We start from the raw sequence: 23,182 nt of genomic DNA on the forward strand, positions 1-23,182 counted from the left end.
TCCGAGGACTTCTTTCTTGCCCCAGGATTTGCAGAGTGGCCTGCTGGGGGAAGCAGACCCTCTGGTATGTCCTGGAGACCTCCGTGGGCCATGCTGGGTACTACCTGGGAGCTATTTCTCAAGCTGGCTTTGGGCATATCCAGGGGACCAAAGTCCAGGCTGGGGGGCCCCACTGTTGGCTCTTTCTCTGCAGGGCCAGGCAGGCCTCCTCAGTGCCAAGATGAGCGTCACATCATGGTTCCTGGTGAGCAGCAGTGGTACCCGCCACCGGCTCCCACGTGAGCTCATCTTCGTGGGGCGTGATGAGTGTGAGCTCATGTTGCAGGTGAGTGGGGGCTTCTTCCGTTTGGGAAGGTGGTTCAGGGACATCAAAGCCAGGAAGAGACCCCTCACTGCCTGGGCCCTAGACCCACAGGTGGGCACGAGCAGGGGTGTGAGTGAGTGTTCACAGACCTGGGCGTTTGCTCCTTTGTGTCAGACCTGTTTCTGACAAGAATGTGCTCAGTGCCGGGGTCCAGGGAGGGTGAGAGGGTATCCCGTGCAGATGGTGCTGAGGGAGCATCTTAGAGGGTACTGGAGGTGGGTCATTGTGTCCTTGTTGCTACACTATAAGGGTAGCCCGAGGGCGGTCCTGGAGGTCTTGTTCCCAAATGTGTCCAGATGGTGGATAGTGCTGATGACTTCTTCATGTGCCCTGACAGCATAGGTCCCCTCCCTGGGCCACCTGGCTTTCAGAGCCTGAGTTGGGTTTCTTGGGGCTTGTGCATCTAGCTGGGGAACAAAGGGTGGGATGGTGTGCTGGCCTGCAAGGTCCATCCTGGTTTGGGCGTACAATGGACTCCCTGCAGGTCTGAACTGCTCCCACCCCAGCATAGAGCATGGGGTCCTAGCCTCAAGCCTCTGGGCTCCATGTCCTGTCATGGGACTCTGAGAAGGAAATGAATGTCCTGTTGGGCTCATCTGGTCCAGCTAGGGGGTCTGCTCAGGTACAGAGCAGCTGCCTAGTGCCTCGGGAGTGTTGGCACCTAGATGGGTCTTGTACTTAAGTTTTCATGTACGGCATGGCCACCCCGCACACTCCTAGGGTATGTGAGGTTCCCAAGAGTGGGCTGAGCTTGAACTGAGCACAGACAGCCGGACAGCGAGTCTTGATGCACCTGCCCAAGGCTAGCACAGCCCAGCGCCGTTGCTGCTTTCTGAGAGATGATGTTGGAGCTGGTCCCTAGTGGTGTGATATTAAGAGGTGGGGACATAAGGGTCCTCAGGCGTGGGATTAAGGTCTGTCTTAGGTTTCTGTTGTTGTGATAAACACTATGACCAAAGGCAACTTGGGGAGGACAGGATTTAGTTCACCTTACAGCTTATACTGTGTCACGAAAGGAAGTAACCCAGGGGCAGGAACTGCTGAAGTAGGGGCGGTGGAGGGACACTGCTTACTGCCTTGCTCCTCATGGCCTGCTCAGCCCACTTTAGTACTCAAGACCGCCTGTGCAAGGGAGGTGCTATCCACAGTGGGCTGGGCCTTCCCCTGTCAATTAGCAGTCATTCAGATGCCCCAGACTTGCATGCAGGCAATCTGGTAGACGCGTTTTCTCAAGTGAGCCCCCACCCCCACCCCATTTGACTCCACCTTGCGTCAAGTTGACAAAAAGCCAGGACAGGGTCCTTCAAAAGATGCCCGAGGCAACTTGTCCACCACGTGAGGACCCAGCCAGAAGGTGCTGTCTGTGAAGTTGCCTGTCTTTGGCACCTTGATCATGGATACCCATCCCTTAGCACCATCAACAGTAAGTTTCTATCATTTACAAATTCCACAGTCTAAGGTATTATATCACTCCACAGGCTAGAATGGGTCTGGATATTGTGGCTTTTCCCCAGATGATGTCTGGTGAGCTTCAACTTAACAAAAATGTCAGCTGCTCCTCCTGCTGGGAGACTCCTAGGTTCCCTGTATAGCCCTCTTGACTCTGCAGGGGGAGAGGAGTCAGATCTGTCCTGCAAAGTGCTGTGTGGGTCATGCAGTTTCTGCCATGCAGTGTGGCCTTGTTTACGTAGCACGAGAGAGTGCAGAGACTGTGGAAGAACACCGCGACGCTTATTTATTTATGGACATTGGTTTCCCGAAGCCTGAACTAGCTCTGGATGGTTCTTCATCATTTGAAAGTGTAAAGACTGTGGAGCAGGTGGAGCTGCAGGCTGTGCTCTCAGCCTCGTACCCACAGCCCTAGCTGGCTGGGTGCTTCCTCATGGCCTTGGCAATGCTATCTTCCCCAGGGTCACCAGGATGGCTCCATGGAACAGGCAACACTTTGGGGCCTATGAGAGGAGCTGGAGTGTTCTTGGGGACCCAAGTAGGCACTGCTTCCTACTTGGACCTGGCCTTACCCCTGCACCAGGTCTCCTCCTCGGGGTCACAGTACACAGAGCAGGTTTGGGGTCAGGTTCTTAGTTTCTGGGCTTGTCAGTGGTGGAGCTCTAACAGGACCATGCTGGGCAGCCCCTGGTCTGGTGGCCCTGCATCTCTGCCCTCCTTACCCCTGAGGAATGTGATTATTTATGGAAGGGGTGTCTCTCTTTTTTTTTTTTTTTTTTTTTTTTTTTGGTTTTTTGGTTTTTTGTGACAGGGTTTCTCTGTGTGGCTTTGGTTCCTGTCCTGGATCTCGCTCTGTAGACCAGGTTGGCCTTGAACTCACAAAGATCTGCCTAGCTCTGCCTCCCGAGTGCTGGGATTAAAGGCATGCACCACCACCACCGCCTGGCAGAGTGTGTCTCTTTTACATGCAGACGCCGAAGTTTGGGAGGTCATGCAGGAATAGAATTAGTACAGAGAGGCTGAACCATCCAGCACTGCAGCAGGCCTTGCCCCCGCCCTGCCCAGCTGGCCCTTGTCCAGGCCACCCCTTCCTCTCACCCTCTCAGCTGCCTGGTGGCCAGAGGAGTTACATATCATTTGGACCCTCCCTGACCCAGCTCTGGGACCTTTCAAGTAGCCTAGGCTTGTCATCGTCTGTCCCCTCTATCTCCATCTCTGCCGGGGACCACACCCACCATTGCCCTCGGTTCCCTGACCCTGCACTGGGAGCCTCCAGCGTTCTCCCGCCCCACCCTACACCATCCCTTACTCTTCAGGGTCCGATTCGCCGTCCACCTTCCTATTCGTGCTCTCCATTTCTCCCTGTCACCGCCATTGCCCCCCACCTCCCCCAGGCAGCTCCTCCTGTTCACTTCAGCTCTTGGAGAGTCTCCCTCCCTGTGGGTCCTTCTGTCTGGTGTCTGCTCCTCCACCCTTGGCCAGCCACGGCAATACACCTGCTTCAATCCCTGTGTGGGGGGAAATGTGAGAAGATGCTACTGTGGGTGGGATCGGAGGGCCGAGGACTGGCCAGACACATCTGCATGACTGAAGGGCAGTGAGGAGGGAGGGGTCGCAGGGTTGTGTAGGAAGGACCTCTGCATAACGAGCTGCAAGGTCCACTGAGGACAGAGGGGCAGCTAGGGGAGGCGAGCAGCCTCAGCAGGGCCATAGCTGAGACTATGGATGAAGTCTGGCAGAGGGGCCAGAGGAACCTTGGGGCTGTGCTCTCCAGGGCCTACTGTTTGTTCAGCACGGTATTCCCAGTGCAGACCTGCCTGGCACAGAGCCAGCACCCATTAGCCACATGCTGTGTCATGCAAATGTGAACACATGCATACACATGCGTACATATTTGAGGTATCTGCAGGCAGGTGGCTTTTTTTTGTATGTGTTATGTATGGCATATGTGTGTATGTGTGTCTGCTGTTAGCTGATGGAGACCTGGCTTCTGCCTCCACCTAGTCTGTTCTTTGGCTCTCTTTGGTTATGTGTGACACCCTAACCCAGAAAGCACATCCCAGAGCCAAGCAGCCTCAGAGGCCTTGTGCACAAAGCAAGTCCAGCCAGCTGCTGTGGGTACCTATGGCTCTGCTCTGGTTGTACTGGAGATGAGCTGGCAGGAAGGCATGCCCAGAGGTCGGGTGTGGCCACTGCTAGGGTCAGCACAGCCAGGACAGGGCTCTTCCCATGGAGGGTGCCAGGCATGAACTTTATAAACCTATCATTTTAACATTTTAAGTAAGCCCAGGCCATTAACCTCTCCTTTAGTATGTGTTTGGTGCTCTTCTGGCCACTTCAAATGCCTGTGATTGTCCACTCTCTGAGGCCAGCCCTGAGTGCTGGCCCAGAGCTACATCTGGCTGGGCTGGCTTCTAGCTTCTGAGCATGTGGGTGTGGCTAGGTGAACTTTAACTACTGGCCCTAGGTGTTGGTGTTGGAAGATTTCTGGCTGGGGGTGGCAAGGAGGCAGCTACATTCCTACCCTCCCTGAGAGGGCCTTGTCAGGAGGGACAGTCCTAGGAGTTGGTGGGCTTCCAAACCTACCATGAGTGGGGCTCGTGGGAATCCTGTGTCAAGTCAGAGGTTTTGGAACTAGGTCAGAGTAGAGTAATACTGTGGGAGGAAAAGGGTGGACGCAAGGGAGGAAGGTCCTGGGTGGATGGCATCATGAGGGCTGGAACCCAGGCCAGGTGGGGATGTGATGTGACTAGAGCCAGGCTAGCCTGGCAGGGAAAGGGGGGTGTGAAGAGGCCTCCATGGCTTTGGGGCTCTGGATATGCAAGCCCAGGGTCTCAGGAAGTTACTCAGTAATGGGCAAGGACTGTCAGGCCAAAATGGGGGGAGACCATGTTTTGGATGTAGACTGAAATCTGAATGCAGAGGCCAGCAGAGTACCCCCCTAGGAATGCCAGGGGCATGCTGGGTGGGCATTCCTGGAAGCATCCTGGAGGGTACAAAGGGCTGAAGTGCCCGGGGCTGTCCAGAGTGAAGGAGGTCATCAGGTTCAGCGCATGGGAAGCTTGAGGCAAGAAGCTCTCCAGCCTGGAAGGGTCAGCCTGAAGCGCTACCTTCCCACCCACCCTGTCAGGTCTGCAGAGCCTAGGGCTGTCTTGGACCACACCTACATCCCTGTGCCTTCTGGATGTTGGCCCTGAGGCTGAGCTTCCCTGAAGCAACTGGTCTCTTGCCCCAAGAGTGTTTGTGTCTGCTAGGGACTGAGAGGTGCTGGCCTGTGCACAGGGTTATCTGGCCTGGCCCTTGACCTGTGCCATGCAGGGCCAGAGAAAGAAGGAGGCATCTGCGGGTGCAGCTGTAGACAAGGAATTTGGACTGGACCAAGATGGCCCTTGGGGATAAAGCTGGCCAGCTCAAAGTCGACAACACATTCTGTCGAGACCTGTAGCTTTGAGAACAGGTGAGCTGGACCAGGAACAGGCCTGGGGAAATCCCAGGGAGACATTGAGCAGGTGGAATCTTAACTCATATGTCCCTAGCAGGAATATGGGCTATGCTGAAGGAGGTAGCTAAAGGATGACCACCCCTAGACACTGCCCTCCCATTATATCATCCTTGTATCCCACCCACTCCCAGAAAGGACTGAGGATCCTGACAGGATGAGGTGTGACCCATTCTCACCCCCCAGAACCTGCCTCACTGCAGCCCATCATCATGGACAAGCCAGCCACCTTGGGCTGCAGAGTGCTTATTCCCCAGGGTCAGTGGCTGTGAGGCAAAGGGGCTCTGCTGAGGGCTCCCTGGAGGCCACTCAGCTGCAGTCCTGTCCTTAGAACCTCCCCTTGTATCTCCTCTGAGGCTGGAAATAGTCTCCTCTGCCAAGCTGGATGGCTAGCAGTAGAGGTGGGCTGGGCCAGAGCCCGTGTCCCTCTTCTCCCTAGTCTCTGCTGGAGGCATGCTCACCCTGAATGGATTAATTATTCTTGGGGGCAGAGCAGGGTGATGGTACCTGGAAAGAAGAGGGGCTGGGTTGTAGTGATGGGCAGCTTGAGAGGCCCTGAGTAAGCATCTGGAGGGGCCCGTGCCCTGACTTCTGAGCTGAGAACCCACACCCTGATACCCTCTGTCAGCTGTGGGGCTCTCTGGCACCAAAGGCTCTCACCAGTGTGCTCTGGAGGTGGACCTTGTTTTTGGGGAGTCACTGCCTGGGTCATATATGCTTCATCTGAGCTCAGTGGCTTCCCTGAGTTGACTGATTCTACCGTCCTCTCTTAGGCTGAGCTCCTCGGGGCAGGAAAGGGGGCCAGCCAGACACCACCGTGGCCAGCAGTGTGGGTCATATGTGGCATGGGGATGGAGATGAGCACTGGTGCTGGGTGCTGAGATCGTCAGCCTCGTAGACAGGGTGACGTGGACCCACACGGACAGTGCCTAAGCAAGTAGCATGACCCTGTTCCCGTCTACATCCTGGGGGTAGAATCTGGGCCTCAGCCATGTGAAGAGCTGGGGGACTAACTTGGGAAGGGTCCTGGACAGGTTGGTGGTCAGGAAAGGTAAGACCAACTTGGAGTAGAAGTACCACATGTATGTTGAAATTAGAGCCACAAGCCCTGCTGGGGTGGCCAGTGGAAGCTGGGTGGGGGAACCAAAAGACAAGTGAGCACTGCTGGCCTCCGTGTGTGCCCATCACACAGGTTTGGTTGCTCCTGTGGGCTGGCCTCCGTGTGTGCCCATCACGCAGGTTTGGTTGCTCCTGTGGCCTCCGTGTGTGCCCATCACGCAGGTTTGGTTGCTCCTGTGGGCTGGCCTCCGTGTGTGCCCATCACGCAGGTTTGGTTGCTCCTGTGGGCTGGCCTCCCCTGCCTGCCCGTGGGAGGGAACAGCCTGTTTCAGATGACCATAGGGTTCCCATGCCCTCCCACACTGACCTAGGAGCCAGTGCTTTGCCCAGGGTGCTGGGGAGGATGCTAATGGAAGGAGAGGCTGGGGAGGCAGAGGACGGAGTGGCCCTGGTGTCTTGCACAGCTCTCTGCCTTGCTGCGGCAGCTGGGTAGTTTTGACTGCACACTGTGGGGGAGGGGGGGCGCGGGGACTTGAGGCCCATGGGTGTTGGTATTATAATAGCATTGACAGCATGGGATGGGGCACCTGAGGACCACTGTCTGTTCCCTCCAGTCCCGTAGCGTGGACAAGCAGCATGCCGTCATCAACTACGACCAGGACCGTGATGAGCACTGGGTGAAGGACCTGGGCAGTCTCAATGGGGTGAGTGTACTGGGCTCTTGCTTGGCCCCACCCCAGCCCTGATTGTACCTGCCTCTGGCTCCCTCCACTCCAGGGACCCGTCCAGAGCCCCTGTTCATCAGATATACAGGCCAGAGCTCTGTGCAAATAGGGAAGTACAAAGCTAGGAAAGACACACACACACACACACACACACACACACACACACACACACACACACAAAAGCAGTGAGATGTGCCCAGCCCAACCTGAGAAGGGGAGTGTGTGCCCTTTTCTCTTGTTCACTGAATGTGACCAGGGAAGGAGGGAGGATTTGGGTGTGAGGAGCTGGACATGGGGAGAAGGACAGCGATGGCCTCTCTGGGACTTCATGTGTTTGTCCAGTGTAGACATGTCACTCTACGTTCGTTAGACGTGGTCCATCCCAGAACACTGTTTCAATCAGAAAACAGACCTGTGCGGTCCTGAGCAGGACCTGTCCCACAGCCACCCCAGTGTGCCTTGCCTATACAGCGTGAACCCGGGACCAAGGCTGGACATCACCTTCCACGCCCCTCCTCCCTGGTCCACCCTTCAGATAATGTAGTCCTTCCTACAGGGGCTCTGTGACAAGTAGGCCTTCCCTGCCACCCACTGGGCTTTGGAGGCCCCCTGGGTCATCTGGCCCAGTCCCAATCAGGACTCCACCTGGGCCCTGCAGGCTCTGCTACCTGAAAGGTCTGCTCAACTTCTCCTAGGATAGTGAGCCAGGAATGCAGGAAGGCAAGGAGGGTCTGCTTAGGCCTCCTCTTCCCCTTTCTTCCTTAGACATTTGTGAATGATGTGCGCATCCCAGACCAGAAGTACATCACACTGAAGCTCAATGATGTCATCCGCTTTGGCTATGATATCCTTCTCTACTTTGCTCCCTCAGGCCCCAGGCCCCCACAGTTGCTCTGCTGACTTAGAGCAGATTAGGGGATTTCTTAACCACTGCTGAGGCTCTCAGGCTTAGAGGTTACCTGAGGCTGGACTTCCTCTGCTGCTGGGGCATTCTGTAAGACTCTAGCTCCTGCTTGTCTGCATGCTCAGCTTGAGGCCACAGAGGGGCTGAGGAACAAGCCGGCACCCTTTGGGACCCAGAGTCCTGCTTGGACCTTGAGTTGTAGAGCCTGGACATCCTGTGCTCTTGAGTACAGTGGGGCATGATTGGTGCTCCCCGAGAAGGCCTTTTCCCACCTCCAGGAGTGTTTGAGTCCACCTACTCACCGCTGACTACAGTGCTGGCCTCCATGCTCCAACCACAGGCCCTTCCTGCTCCTCCTGCTCTGTGTTCTCCTTAACTTGTAGCTACATTCCAACATGTACGTGCTGGAGCGTGTGCAGCACCGTGTTCCTGAGGAGGCGCTCAAGGTTAGTGTCAAGCAGGCCCACGGGCTAGGAAAACCCCGCTTTGCAGAGCTGGCTGTGAGGGCTCGGACCCATAGCCTGCTGTTCTCCGCTCCTGCTTTGGTCTGTTTCCCAGACACATTCCCCAGGCTCCTGAGCCACCCTCTGCTGGCTGCAGGTGCCGTGAATCAGTGCTGCTTGGCCTGTCCTGCTGGATGGCCCGGTCCAGCAGGTGAGAAGTAGTCATTACCCTCAGGCTTATATAGCAACAGTTGGTAGGGACAGCTGAGGAGGGGACGTGAAGGTGAGGCTGAGTGGTTGGCCTACTGGAACAGATGGGGCTTTTTGAGCCCTACAACTATGGCCTTGGACCTTGTAAGTCAGGAAGGGAATGGGAGAGTCTTGGCTCAGGAGATAGCCCAGCATGTGAGCTGGGAAGCAAAGGATGTAGGTGGGGCACTGGGATCACCTAACAGGAGGCCAGGCTCCACTGGGAGGAGAGTGTACTACCGGTGGGCCAAGCAGGGCAGAAAGCCAGACCGCACTCCTTCCTGGGGCCCTGGACCCACCCAGGGGAGGACACAAGGAAGGACCTAGTCAGGCCACCAAGAGGGGACAGGAAGTAGGGTGTAAATGGAGGCCACTGGTATGTCCTCTGGGTTGGTGTCTTTGAGACTGCTAAGGTCCCATCAGTCGGAGTCTCATCCAGGGAGTTAGGATCCTGGGGGCTGTGGCAGGCCAGTGTTTTCCTGTTTGTATGGGTCGTGGAGCTTTGAGCTCTGGTGTGAACTGTGTCAGTGTGTCTGTCTTTACCCAGTTTTCCAAATGAACTTGTAAAGTTTAGGGCCATGTAGCTAGGCCCTGAGTGCTTACCTTGCCAAGGGCCTGTTTCGGGTGGGGCCTGGAGGATGGTGGTCTCTAAGACTCTGCTCTTGTGATCCTTGCTTGCTTTCTCCCTTCCAGAGAAGTGAACTACAGTTCTCTCACTAGCTCTGGGAACTAGAGGGTCGGTCTTCCATAGGCCTAGACCCTCAGCTGCCCACCAGAAGGACTAGTCTTAGATTCTTTCTGTTCTTTGTGGAGGAGAGGCAGGGCTGCCTGGGTTGTTTGAAAAGGCTGGCACCCCACCCTCCCCTGTGTGCTTGTTCACAGCACGAGAAGTACACCAGCCAGCTGCAGGTGAGTGTCAAGACCTCGGCACCCAAGAGGGGTGAGGCACTGCCAGAGCATACCCCCTACTGTGAGTCCCCACAGCCCAGACCAGAGAAAGGGGACCGAAGACATGGAGCAGGTAGGCCATGGGTGTGGGGACCGGGGTGGGTGGGGAAGGGCCGAGTTACAGAGCACCCCAAGCCTGTCTGTCTCTATTTCCTGTCTCCCATTGCCCCTCTGTGTACCGTCTCCCCCTGTTTTACCCCCCCCTCCCGTGTGACTCCTCTCCCCAGCTTGCACTCCCATTTACAGCACAGCTCAGTAGTCAGGGCCCAGGCCTGCTTAACCGTGGGCTTGTCCTGTGTATCTGCACACACCTCCCCAGGCATGCCCACTTTCGTGAGGTCCTGGGAGCCTCTGATCATCAGATGGCCACCCTGGGGTCTGCAGCAGGACAGAGGCAGGCAGGTCTAAATTGCCCAAAGTCTGATTCTGCAGATCACATGGCCACTGGGGCCAGGGTGGGTAGGTGAGTCCAAGGTAAGGACCGGCTCATACATTTAGGGAGCTAGTGCAAAGGTGGGCAGTGGTATGTCAGTCTGGGTGGGCCTGGGGATGGCATAGCAGATAACAGGTGTAAGTCCTGCCTGGGTGTGCAGCGGCGGCCTGCACAAGCTCTAGGTGGAAGAAGGTGTCCCAGGAAACCAAGGCTCATGTTCTTCTGTATCAGGGAGGTCACCTTGCTGCCCCAGTCTTGACCAGCATCTGCTGTGCTCTGTGGGTCAGCCCATGGACCCACTGAACTGCTGGCAAGTGGCTGGGATGCAGGTGTGCCCTGCACAGTGAGCCATCTGCCTCTGAAGCCTGACCCGTGCTTGTCTTTGGGAAGACTACTGGGAACTGGGCAGGTTTCCAGAAAGTCATCTGACCTGCTCAGAGCACCTGTCAGTGTCCAGGCTGTGAGTATACACAGCTGTGACAGTGGCTCGGAGCGGTCCCCGAGGTTACAGCAGGTGCAGCCAGCTGGGCAAGTGAGTTTCTCAGTCCTGCAGAGCAGACACAGCACTTTGGGAGACCCAAGATAGGCCTGGAGCCAACCGCTTAGAGAGTACTACGCAGTGACAGACGCATGCTGCCTCAAGGGCCCCTGCGTACAGCTCTGGGCAAAGAATGAGGTCCTTGGGCCAGTGGCCAGGGCGGCAACAGGAGAGGGGAGTAGATGGTGGAATAAGATAGTGTATGTGAGCCGGGCGGTGGTGGCGCATGCCTTTAGTCCCAGCACTCGGGAGCAGAGCCAGGCGGATCTCTGTGAGTTCGAGGCCAGCCAGGACAGGTTCTAAAACTGCGCAGAGAAACCCTGTCTAAAAAAAAAAGATCAGTGTATATGGTATACCACAGGGGAACAACGTAATGAAACCCATCATTTGTTTAAGGAATATATGGTAATTTTGTAAAGAGTAGAGTCCCTTGGGCAGCAGGAGACATGCACACAATACCAAGGGTTAGCCTCCGTTCTACAGGGACGCTTGCTGACTGGCAGGTAACCCAGCCTTCAGACCCTCTTGCTGCCTGCTGTGTGAGCATCTGGGCCAGTAACCTGGCTGTTGGACCCCGCAGAAATGGAAAGGGCTTATCGGGGACAGAGCTGTTTGTACATCAGAGCCAACACCCTGCCCGGGGGCACTGGACTCTGCTCTTGTCCAAATAGGACCTGAAAACCTAGATGCATGGGAGGTAGAGTGTTAACTTCTAGACAGAGATCCAAACGTTAAAATAAACTCACCAAACTGTCACATTGTCTACTCAGACCGTGGTGGCCCTCAGCCCCAGAACCATTGTGGCAGAGCCGTTTCTAGAATCTTAGAAGAGGCTGACCCTTGTTTGTGGACTCTTGTTGCCCTGTATACTGTAAGGCCGAGGGTGCTCCTCCTTGCCCCAGGACTCAGTGTCCTAGGATGAGAGGCCAGGCAGGGCTAGTGGTCATCTTTGCCCACAGATGTGGAAACAGGCCCAGAGTGGTCAACAGCTGGCCAGGGGCTTGAGGAGCTTCAGGTCCCCGCTGGGAGGTGGGACTAGGGCCTGGTCCACAGACTGGCCCTGTTCCAGATCGTCCTGCTGGAGGCCATAGCAACCTGAGTTCCGAACTCTCCCCTCCAGAGGCAGTGGCCTACCGCACACCCCTGTATGGGCAGCCCTCCTGGTGGGGTGAGGATGACAGTGCCACACCACCTGAAGACCGGCACCAGGAGGAGCCCTACCCAGGTGAGTCGGGGACCAGGCTGTGACGGGGCTGGAGGGGGGCTTTTGAAAGGCCTGGCCTGAGTACCCCTCCCTGCAGAGCGTCCCAAGGGCCTGGCCCAGCAAGATGGTGAACTAGACAGCTGCCGCGCTCCTGCTGAGCCGCCGGACTACTCATTCAGACGGGAGCCCAGCTACTTCGAGATCCCCACGAAGGAAGCCCCACAGCCCCCACAGCTCCCTGAGGTGCCAACACAGGAAGTGCCCACAAAAGACCAGGAGGCCAGCGGTGGTGGGACGGCCCCTGTGGTACAGAGCCACGCCTCCTTCACCATTGAGTTTGATGACTGCAGCCCAGGCAAGGTGAAGATCAAAGACCACATCACCAAGTTCTCACTGCGCCAGCGGCGGCCCCCCAGCAAGGAGGCCACTCCTGTGGAGATGGTCTCAGCCGAAACCAAGGTGGCCGACTGGCTGGTGCAGAATGACCCGAGCCTGCTGCGCCGGGATGGCCCAGGGGATGACCGTCAGAGCACCAAAAGCGATCTCCCTATCCACACCCGGACTCTGAAGGGTAAGGACCTGCGGGCACCTGGCAACTTCTTTTTTTTTGTTTGTTTGTTTGTTTGTTTTAGACAGAGTTTCTCTGTGTATGCAGCCCTGGCTGTCCTGGAACTCGCTCTGTAGACCAGGCTGGCCTCGAACTCAGAGATCCGCCTGTCTCTGCCTCCCAAGTTCTGGGATTAAAGGCTTGCACCACCGCTGCCTGGCTAGGCAAGTTCTTAAGCTAGCAGGCGGTCCATGTCTGCCTGTCCCCACACATTGACCGTATCAGTGAGGGCCCAGGTGGTTTAGCTGATTTTCCTTTCCCAGTGAATTGGCCAAGCACCGCCTGCCTGGTCTCGGGGGCAGTGTCTGGTGTGTTCTGCGTCACTGAGCCACACATGCTCGGTCCCCAGTGGTACAGAACTTCCTTCCCCGTGGGCGTGGGGTAGTGAGGCTCCCTGACGCTGCTCACTGTGTGCTGACGAATACGGGTTCCCTCAGGCCACAAGCACGAGGATGGCACACAGAGCGACTCGGAGGACCCCTTGGCCAAGGCTGCTTCGGTGTCTGGAGCCCCAACAGAAGCCAGTGGGGAGCAGGTGCGGCTGCAGAGACAGATCAAGAGGGACCCCCAGGAGCTGCTGCACAACCAGCAGGCCTTTGTCATCGAGTTCTTCGACGAGGATACGCCCCGCAAGAAACGTTCACAGTCCTTTACACACACCCCACCCGTGGACCCCAAGGCTGACAAGCGCCGGGGCACCGGGACTGCCGACAGGGAGCGTCCGGGTGTCACGGTCCGTGCGGCAGGGAGCAGCTCGGGACCCCAGAGAGCCAGCTCGCTCAAGAGAGAGAAGACGGAGGAGCGGCTGGGCAACACTTCCCCCATCCCCCGTGCCCCCACACGCCCCTTTGGCAGTGTGGGGCGCCGCTCCCGCCTGGCCCAGGACTTTATGGCCCAGTGTATGCGGGACAGCTCCCCAGCCACCAGGCCCGTCCCCGAAAAGACACCTCCAGTGCTGCCTGCCCCCCTGACACCCCGTGGGGCCAGCCCCGTGACCCCCTCAACCACACCACCGCCCCCCACTGACCCCCAGCTGAGCAAGGCACGTAGGCAGGAGGAGGAGGACAGCCTTAGCGATGCGGGCACCTACACCATTGAGACGGAGGCGCAAGACAGAGAAGTCGAGGAGGCCCGGAAGATGATCGACCAGGTGTGGCGTAGGGCCAGACGTCCCTCGTGCAGGCAGTGGGGCGGGAGGGGACTCCAGGGCTGACGGTCACGTTGGGGGAACAGATGGTGGCCCCCTATCAAGTCATGTGTCTAGTCCAGCTGGTCAAGAGGACTCGGAGGAGGGAGGAGGGAGGAGGGAAGTGTCCCCCCCCCCCCCCCCCCCCGCCTCCTACCTTGTCAGTGTAGGGCTTGTTTCCCACCCACCCTGCCCAGCTGAATAGTTGGGGCCACATCTGGGTGGGAGTAGAGATCCAGGCACCTCTGACCCTTGGTCCTGTCTCCTTTCGGCAGGTTTTTGGGGTATTTGAGTCCCCTGAACTCTCTAGGGTGTCCTCGGCTACCTTCCGCCCAGTCATCAGAGGTGACAGAGACGAACCCAGTGATGGAGGTGTGGCCCAGCGGATGGCTCTGCTGCAAGAGTTCGCTTCCCGAGCACCAGGCGTGGCCCCCCAGATGGAGCAGCAGGTACGAGGCCGGCCAGCCTCCCCAAGGGCAGTCACGGGAGCAGAGGCCGTAGCTGCAGACCTGGCTGGGACTGAGTCCTGATACACTGATGAGGCGGAGCAGTTGGTGGTGGCCGGGGTCACACGGGCCCTCCTGGCGGCTCTGGGAGGGGGGCGTGCGCCCCCCTTGCTGTAGGTCTATCTTCCTGTCCCTCTCTCTGCAGAGCCTCTTGGTCCCAGGCTCCCCTGGAGGTCAGAAGTGGGTTTCCCGATGGGCTAGCCTGGCTGACAGCTACTCAGACGCTGCCTTGGCAGGTATGTGAGCCCGGAGTTGCTGTCAGGGTTGGGGGCCCTACCGAGAGGGCCTCAGAGCCTGACTGTAGACAGTCTGCCTCGGCCTGTGCCTGGAAGAGGGTTGGGGCTCTGTGTGCACGCGGGACCCGCAGGCCTGTGGCCACTCTAACCGCATTGGCCTTGTGCTTTGCAGAGGACGGTCCTGGGCGAAGAACTGGAGAGCCTGAGGGGGCCCTGCCTGTGCGCACGCGGCGACTGCTCCCTCAGTTGCCCAGTGACAGGGCTGACAGCCCTGCAGGCCTTGAAGCTGCCAGGCGGAGTGGCCCAGGGCCACCAGAGCTGGGCAGTGAGCAGGCTAGTCGCCTTATAGGGCAGGAAGATCTGGACCCTGATAGCCTCAGTGATGCCAGCGGATCAGATGGCGGCCGTGGCCCAGAACCAGGCCCAGAACAGCAGGAGGAGCTAGCGTGGGCCAGGGGTCGGCGCTCACCAAGAGCCCCTGGGGAGCTAGCCCCCACCTCTTTCTTCATTGGTGATCAGAATGGGGAGGCCACCTTCCCCAAGAAATCGTCTGTGGCTCCTGGAGAGGTGGATGGCCCGGGACGTGTGGTCCAGACCAGCCCTTCAGCAAGGGATGGCCTCTACGTCAGTGCCAATGGGAGGATGGTGATCCAGCTACGCGGTGGTCGGTCCCCAGAGCCTGACACGGCTCCACCCAAGGAGGCCCTGGCCTTTGCCCGGCAAGAGAGCTTCACCAAGGAGCCAAGCAGTGGCCCCCCAGCACCTGGCAAGCTCCCTCACATTTCTAGTCACCCACTCCTACAAGACTTGGCTGCAGCGCGGGCCTCTCGCATGGACTTCCACACGCAGGACACCCACCTGATCTTGAAGGAGACTGAGACAGCCCTGGCAGCCCTGGAGGCCCGACTACGCTCCAAGTCTGCAGATGAATGTGAGGGGGGCAGCACCCCCAGGCCTCCCGAGGACTCCCTGTCTGGGGATTCAGATGTGGACACGGCCAGCACCATTAGCTTGCTCAGTGGCAAGAATGGACCCAGCCCAACGACCCCCCAGACTCCAGGGCCACAGAAGGAGAGCCTGCTGTCCCCACCGGCAGTTCCAGACCCAGGGGGTGCTACCCAGGGCAGTGCCCGGGACCGACTGTCAGAGAAACAGCACCGCCCTCCGGGCCCTGCAGACTTGGGTCATGGAGAGCCATCAAGGCGCCTGGCTATGCGGCGTGGCCATGGGTCTCGAGGGTCCCTGGACTGGCCTGAAGAGGAACGGGGCTCTGGCCTTGCCCACCTGCCCAATTCTAACCATGAGACCCCTGAGGCCACTGGGACAGGTCGACAAGGGCCCCGCCGGAAGCCAGTGGCCCCTCCACCCTCCCCGGCTGCCAGTTCCACCACCGCTCAGAAGGTGCAGCAAGCACTGACCCGCTCCAACAGCCTGTCCACCCCGAGGCCCACCAGGGCCTCCCGACTCAGGCGGGCCCGTTTGGGGGATGCCTCGGACACCGAGGCCATGGATGCCGAGCGGGGGACCACAGCCAACCCCGAGCCAGCAAATCGACCAGCCCCTGAGCAGGCCAAGAAACTGACACGCTTGGACATCCTGGCCATGCCCCGGAAGCGGGCAGGCTCCTTCACGGGACCCAGCGATTCTGAGACAGCCCCGGCCCGCACTGGCTTCTCGGGCCGCAGTGCTGAACTCTACAGCACCAACCGCAAGCCCACCATGGCCGAGGCCCGGGCTGCTGCCAGGAAGGCGGCTGCTGCCGCCGCCGCCAGCACGGGCCCCCGCCAGCCCTTCAGCAGGGCCCGCCCGGGCAGTGCCAGATACTCTTCCAGTGAGTGTGGGGTGACGGTAGTGGGGCGGTGGCGGGGAAGGATGGCCGGCAGCAGCCGAGCCCCTGGGTAAATGTGTTGTGGACCTGCACACACGTGTACACTGGCCAGATGTGCTCATGGTGCCTGTGTGGCAGAAGACCCTCCCCAGGGTGCCTCCCCTCACCCCAGGGGTCTCGGTGCCTGGACCTTGAGGTTGGCACTGCCACCCTTGGTATCCCGAGGCTAGCACTTGTAATGACTGTAGGGGCCCAAGCTGCCCACCTGGGAACCCGAGGAGGGCTCCCCAAGTTCTCTGTCCCCTGTGCTGCTGTGGCTGTGAATCCCAGGGAAGGGTATCTATCTAAGGGGAGCCTTTCTGACACCCTTGAATGCCCACAGAGCCCCTGTCCTGAGAGGGTTGTGTCAGTCCACACGAGCAGTGACCGCTGCTCCATGCCCTGAGCTGTGTGTGTACAGTAAGAAGGGACAGACAGACTGCTGCAGAAGCTGGAGCTGGCCCCATTCCTGGGATGGCTGGGCCCAGTCAGTATAGCCTCTGTCCCAGCCGACCCGGGGAGCTGTGCCAGGGCCCAGTGGATTGAGTGGATTGGTTTGAGCCAAGGTGCCACAGCCCCACCCCTTGGCCTTGCTGTTCCTGGCTGACTCCACTTACCCCCTCTGCCCCCCAGCATCTTCTCATAGACCCCTGCCTGCTGGGCCCACTGGGAAGGGACACCGTGGCTGCCTTGACTGAGGACTTTATTTGGCAGAAACTGCTGTCCTGACCTGCCAACACTGCTTAGCATGCAGCCCATCCACCCCTCATCCAAAGGGTTTGCTGTCGGAGCTGCTTGGGGCTCACAGCAGCCCTAAGCCAGGAGCCTATGATCCTACCCGGCAGCCATACCTGAGGATATGAGTCTGATGCAGGCTGTGGGCGCCTGGCCTCACCCACCGGTGTGAGCCAGCTGTGTAGGACCATAGCTGGTCCTTGTGTGCGGCTTACCCCGTTCTCTGCCCAGCACCCTTTCCTGGCGCCCAGGGAGCAGCTCACAGGCACAGCATCTACTCCTCTGACCCCTCCCACCCCCCTGGATGTTGCACCGGCCCCAGGAGTGCCCAGTCCCTGGCTCTGCATGTCCTCTGAGCTGGTGGTGCTTCTGCTGGGGGCGGGGGGGGGGGGGGGTCTGGGGACAACTGTGATGCATCTTGTCCTTCAGCACAGGGCCCTCCTCCTGAGGGGCCCTGGGGCTACTGATGCACTGAGTGTTCTCTGTTCTGTTCTCGCTTCTGAAACCAACCCACTCACTCAAGGCACACGGCGGCGGCAGCAGGGTTCGGATTACACGTCCACCTCCGAGGAGGAGTATGGGTCCCACCACAGCTCCCCTAAACACACACGCTCCCATGCCTCAACAGCCACACAGACCCCAAGGGCCAGCAGCTCTGCCCGGGCTCGTTCCCAGGCCCCCGGCCCCCGGGACACAGACGACGATGAGGAAGAGCCTGACCCTTACGGCTTCATTGTGCAGACAGCGGAGATCGCAGAGATTGCTAGGTGAGTGATCAGGCCGTGGGTTCTTCCCCTTGGCTGAGTGCTCACCTGGGCTCCTGACCCTCAGTAGGTGTGGAGAGTGTTTGGTGGGTGGTGGATAGACAAGTGGATGGCTGGGTAGGTGGACAAATGAGTGATAAATGGGTTGATAAAAGTGAATGAGTGGGTTCAGGGATGGATGGATTGGTCCCTAGGGGATGGCTCAGTAGGTAAGTAGATTCTTGGATAGATGAATGGGTAGGTGGATGGGTGAATGTTTGTCTAGGAGGGTAGGGAACTTTGAGTTCAAGTAGCTAGTGTGACCACAGTTTTTATTCTAAATAAACTTACACGGTCTTCTCTGGGTGTGTTCTGGGGAGGGGAGTGCAGGGGTGAATCTAGTTGAGCTATGGCCAGTGCCCTGGTGGCCGGGCTCTGAAAGGTAGAGGACCCCCAGGACCTATGTGGACATCTGGGGGTTTTGTTGAAGATGCTGAACTTGAGAGCTTCTGAGGCACTGAGAAGGTGACCAGAAGCAGATGGCTCTCAGGAGAGTGGCCGCGTGGGGGTGGGGACCCAGTTGCTGGAATGAGGTCATCTAGGGGACAGGGTAAGAGAGATGGGTTGAAGAAGAGAGGCCTCCTGAGAAGCAGCGTGGCCTGTGGGGATGCACGGCCTTCGGGCGAGAAGCAGAGGGACGGGCTCCCCGGGTCTCAGCCTAGTGTAAGGAGGAACACGACGAGGCAGACATGGTCCTGTGGGATTCTCAGGCTGGGCCCAGGAGACGGGCGCAGTGAGCCTCTTACAGAAAGGAACTAAGAGTGGGACCACTGGGGGAAGTGGCGGAGCCCTTGGAAGTTGGGTGTCGTCCAGTCAGGGGCCTGCTTCTGTGTCCTCTTGATTTCAGAACCATGGGACCAATGACGGGCCCAGACAGCCCTGTCGGGGGACCATGAGGGACCTTCTGGAGAGGGACAAGTGTAGTAATGGCCCTGGGGCAGCTGAGACCAGATCGCTGGCTACGGTGCAGGTCCTAGGTAGACCCCTGAGGATAGCCATAGGGTAACCTGAGTCTGGTGGTAAGGGTTCAAGTGGGTGGACCGTGGTGGTAATGAGCCCCAAGAACCTTTAAGGTAGTCCGGACAATGGTGGCGCACGCCTTTAATCCCAGCACTAGGGAGGCAGAGGCAGGCGGATCTCTGCAAGTTCAAGGCCAGCCTGGTCTACAGAGCGAGATCCAGGAAAGGCGCAAAGCTACACAGAGAAACCCTGTCTCCAAAAACAAAACAAAACAAAAACAAAAGAACCTATAAGGCAAGAGACAGGCTGTGGGACCTCCCTAAAAAGGGGTTCAGCCATGTGCTTAGGAGCTTGGGTAGACCTAACCGGGGCCTCAAGGCAACAAAGTCAGGGAATTGCTGCTGCCTCCTTGGTCCTCTGTCTTCTGGCCGCCCTCACTGGGACCTCACTGGGACAAGCCCAGGACCCTTGTCAGCACAGAGATAGATACGTGTTCCCCCATGGTGTGAATCAGAACTGAGTTCTCAGCCATATTGGAAGAGCCACAAGGTCCCTTTACCCAACTCTAACCCTTGAAATCAGGAGCCCCGTATGGTAGCTATGGTGGTCTCCATCCCCACACCTCCCCTGCCTCCATTTGCCTGCTTGCCAAGGTGGTACCCACACACTCTGTGGTTGGGTTGTATCCATGCCGGGGGGCCCAGCAGCCACTGTGTCTAGGTTTAGTGTGCAGGGAGAAGAGACGGTCTGGAGGATTCCTTCTCACTCTTCTTTCTGGAGCCTGCCCCAGGCCCAGCCCCTACAGGCCACAAACCCCGGGCCAGGCCTTTACCCAGCACTGCCTCAGACAGTGGAGTTGTGCTCCCCTAACTCAGTGTGCGTGGGAGGTTTGTGGGTCCCTACCACCCCAGAGGACCCCTAGCAGAGCTCATTTTTTCCTGTTGGCCACAGGCTGAGCCAGACACTAGTAAAGGATGTGGCCATCCTGGCCAGGGAGATTCATGATGTGGCGGGAGATGGGGATTCGCTGGGCTCCCCAGGACCCACTCGCAGCCCGTCTCTCGGGAATATGCCCAGCACCCCTGCCTCGACCATCTCAGCCCGTGAAGAGGTGAGTCCCCAACTTCTCAGGTGCACCACGCTGGGGAGGGTGTTCATCCTCCAGGGTAGAGGTCTCACCTTGTGTTCTTAATTTGAGGGCTCCCTACAGAGTCCCTGAGGGTTTGTGATGTGGGAACTTGTCCTCAAGCTTAGCTTTCTACTTCAAGGGCGTGGGTGTTGGGAGGAATCTTGGGCCGATGGGGCTTGGGGCTTGGTTTAGCCCTGGTCCATTTGGAGCCTTGGAGGCTCTCTCCACCCCTGGTGCCTGTCTGCATCAGGCAAGCCAATGCTGCCTGGCTCTGTTCTCCGCAGCTGGTACAGCGCATTCCAGAGGCCAGCCTCAATTTCCAGAAGGTGCCACCTGGCTCCATGAACTCTCACAACTTGGATCAGAACATGAACGACAGCCGTGAGGATGCCCTGGCCAATAAAACAAGGCCTCGGAACCGTGAGGAGGCACGGTGCCCCCCCCCCCCCACACACACACACTGTGTAGCTGAGGGTCGGGGAATGCCTTGGACAGTGTGTCTGGGTTGTAAGATGGAGGCCAGCTAGCTGGGGGCAGGGGTGGGGGGGTGGGGGGTGGTCTGCAAGCATACTAATGCCCAGGTCCCTCCAGGTGATCTTTGATAATCTGATGCTAAACCCGGTGTCCCAGCTGTCACATGCCATTCGTGAAAACACAGAGCATCTTGCTGAGAAGATGAAGTAAGTAGGCAGCCCCTGGGTGTAGTGCCAACAGGGTTACATGTGCTGGGCCTAGCATCAGTATCCGAATGTGCAGCCTGGTAGGCCGTGTGTGGGTAGCGAGTTCCTCATGCCTACACTGCTCCCTGAGGTTGGCCCTCCTCCTCTCTCCAGCCCTCGTCTTGATCCCAGCTGCCCCAGCCGGAGTTGTTCCTAGCTGGAGCGTCAGGCAGCTAGTCGAGTTCCTGTTCTGGGCTTAGTTTCCCTCTTAACTCCAGAAAGGGATGGCATCAGCTTCACTATGGCAAGAGAGAGGTCTGCGAAGGTCCCATTCCATGTCTCTCTGTCACTGCCCTTGTCCCTGCTCCCTTCCCAGGATCCTCTTCCAGAACACAGGCCGGGCATGGGAGGACCTAGAGGCCAGGATCAATGCTGAGAATGAAGTGCCCATCCTGAAGACATCCAACAAGGTCAGAGACAGAAGGACCCATCCTTGGGCCTGGCTCCCCACCCTGTGGGCTTGGCTGAGCTGGTCTGGACCATAACCTCAGTCTTGCTCCCAGTCCATCCGGAGGATATGAGGCCCTGCATGTTCTTACTGTAGCTTACCTCCTCTCTGTCCTTCCCAGGAGATCAGCTCGATCCTGAAGGAACTAAGACGTGTACAGAAGCAGCTGGAAGGTGGGTGTGGCCCAGGCCTAGGGCAGGCAAAGGCAACCTTATGGGCTTATAGCCAGGTTCTCAACTGGCCTGACTCTTGGCTCTCTTCCAGTCATCAATGCCATCGTGGACCCTAGCGTGAACCTCGACCTGCTCATGGGAAACAGAGCTCCTGCAGGGCCCACTCAGCCAGGCCTTGGGAAAGTCCGGCCAGCAGCTCAGAGCTCAGCTTCACCTGCCTCGGTGGACACCTTGCTGCCAGCCCTGCCCCTCAGGAGCTTCCCGCAACGGGCAAACTGCGGGCCCCCTGGCCTCCCGGAGCCTGCCTTTCTTCCTGATGCTGAGAGGTTCCTGATCTAATCTGTGGATGGGCAAGGCCAGCCTTCTTATGCGTGTGTCCTGTGCCTGCCTGTCATCATCCCACAGCCCACCTGCCTGGCTGCAGGCGGTCCTCTGTGAAAACCCCACATGTGCCATAACCCCATGGACGGGTGCCTCCCAGGCCCCTCCTCAGCCAGCACCCCAACCACTTCATCCAGCCCATGGCTACCCCCACCTTCACAGGCCTCCTAGCCTAGCCCCTGGGGTACCCACTGCCAAGGGCCAGCCGTTGAGGCCCCATATTCACCTCCTCTCCATCCCTTGTTTTTGTCCCTAGCTTTCAAGGAAAGAGTGTTTTGCCCCACTGCAGGACTCCACAGGCCTGACTTAGGTGCAGCTCCAGCCCAAGAGGCCCTGTGTCGTCTCTATGTTGTGCTCTTAGGCCAGACAGAGAAAGGGGCTGACCCTGGGGCTAGTCAGTGCCAAACCCAGAAGCTGGATGGGCTTGGCAGGTCCCCCAACCGTCCAGGAAGGAGGCTACTTGCTTTGTGGCTCCTGTCTGAATCCATGGCCGGAGCTGCTGCAGAGTCCGTCAGCCTGGGCAGATGAGTGGCTCCTGGAGGTATTTGGGGCAGGAACCCCACGGCTCTAAGCCTTTGGTGCCAACGCAACTGCCAAACCCACTGAGTTTGGGTACTGCTCCAGTGAGTCCTCCTGAGTGGGTTCTTCCCTACTAGGGACCTTGGACTTCCTTACAGTGGGACTGGATGTCGCTGGGTGGGCTAGCAGTCCCTTTGGTTGTGGTGAGTGCTTTACCAGAGTGGCAGAAAAAAGAGATTTGGAAGCTCCTGGCTTTGTGATCTAAACCGTATACCCCTGCCGTCCCAGATGCTGTGGGCACAAAGTGGTAACTGCAGCAGGCCCCTGTGGCCTGATGCTTTGGGGGGGCCTGGCAGGGACAGGCCCACTACTGGTTATGCTTTCTCAGGATTTGTTTGGCTGGGGCCTGCCAGGTGAGCAGAGTGTGGCTGCCCTGCTGCTGCCCCTTGCTGGTGTTTCTGGAGGCACTAAGCCAAAGAGCCCGTTGGCTGGAATGGGATGGGGAGCGTCCCATATCAACCAGGCTGGCGTGGGTATGCGCTATGCCCTGCCTGATGTATGTGTGGGTGTTGCTCCTGAACAGGGAGCTGGGGCCGAGGTAGCTACGGCGGGAGACCCGGAGCCCTCAGGGGTAGCGTGGGTCTCCCTGTTTACACTTAGATGATAGAGATTCATGCACGGGTCCTGTGTGCCTCTGCCTGGCCCACCTGATGTTTACGTGTGTGTGTAGAGCCTGCCATTTGTCTGGAGGAGGTGCCAGCCCAGCCTGTTGGCTGCTCCCTCTGCATGTCCCACACATTGCCCACAGCCTGCTCCCCATAGTAAATGGCTGTCCTTCTGCAGAGTCCATGCCTCCCACCCCTGGTCGTCACTGTACAATTTTTTTTTAAATGCACAAATTGGTGTTCCTCCTCACATTTAGCTCCTTCGTCCCTCCAGCCTTCGACCTGGCATTGGTATCCTACTTGCCTGGCTTCTTGAAGGTATCTCTGTACATTGTTCTCAGGTGGTCTTGTGGATGTCTATCAGAAAATGGTTATTTTATATGATTTGTCATGGAATTTGTTCTAATAAATCATTCTTCCACGTGGCAGCACA

General features: G+C 58.2%; 1 protein-coding gene across 2 annotated transcripts; it reads left to right on the plus strand.

Annotated features, from left to right (window-relative positions):
- The first annotated feature begins 193 nt into the window (after positions 1-193).
- On the plus strand, positions 194-23,182 carry Cep170b (centrosomal protein 170B). 2 transcript variants are annotated; one of them, XM_042261257.2, is made up of 18 exons: positions 194-325; positions 6,986-7,075; positions 7,862-7,940; positions 8,388-8,446; positions 9,575-9,713; positions 11,732-11,836; positions 11,913-12,386; positions 12,860-13,572; positions 13,884-14,057; positions 14,260-14,350; positions 14,523-16,181; positions 17,476-17,719; positions 19,667-19,826; positions 20,129-20,272; positions 20,436-20,524; positions 20,880-20,973; positions 21,133-21,184; positions 21,276-23,182. In XM_042261257.2, exons 1-18 carry the CDS (start codon positions 221-223, stop codon positions 21,521-21,523), a joined length of 4,719 nt encoding a protein of 1,572 aa, XP_042117191.1. In that variant the 5' UTR covers positions 194-220; the 3' UTR covers positions 21,524-23,182. The 2 variants fall into 2 exon arrangements, with proteins under 2 accessions (XP_042117191.1, XP_015861998.1); XM_016006512.2 differs by having other exon boundaries at positions 17,581-17,719.

Source organism: Peromyscus maniculatus, chromosome 14, assembly GCF_049852395.1.
Source record: "Peromyscus maniculatus bairdii isolate BWxNUB_F1_BW_parent chromosome 14, HU_Pman_BW_mat_3.1, whole genome shotgun sequence".
NCBI classification, from domain to species: Eukaryota; Metazoa; Chordata; class Mammalia; order Rodentia; family Cricetidae; genus Peromyscus; species Peromyscus maniculatus.

Bases quoted from the DNA above. Each gene is read 5' to 3' on its own strand.
- Cep170b (XM_042261257.2), top strand. From the start codon at position 221: ATGAGCGTCACATCATGGTTCCTGGTGAGCAGCAGTGGTACCCGCCAC. The intron at 326-6,985 runs GTGAGTGGGGGC...TGTTCCCTCCAG, and splicing joins AGTGTGAGCTCATGTTGCAG to TCCCGTAGCGTGGACAAGCA. The intron at 12,387-12,859 runs GTAAGGACCTGC...GGGTTCCCTCAG, and splicing joins CCACACCCGGACTCTGAAGG to GCCACAAGCACGAGGATGGC.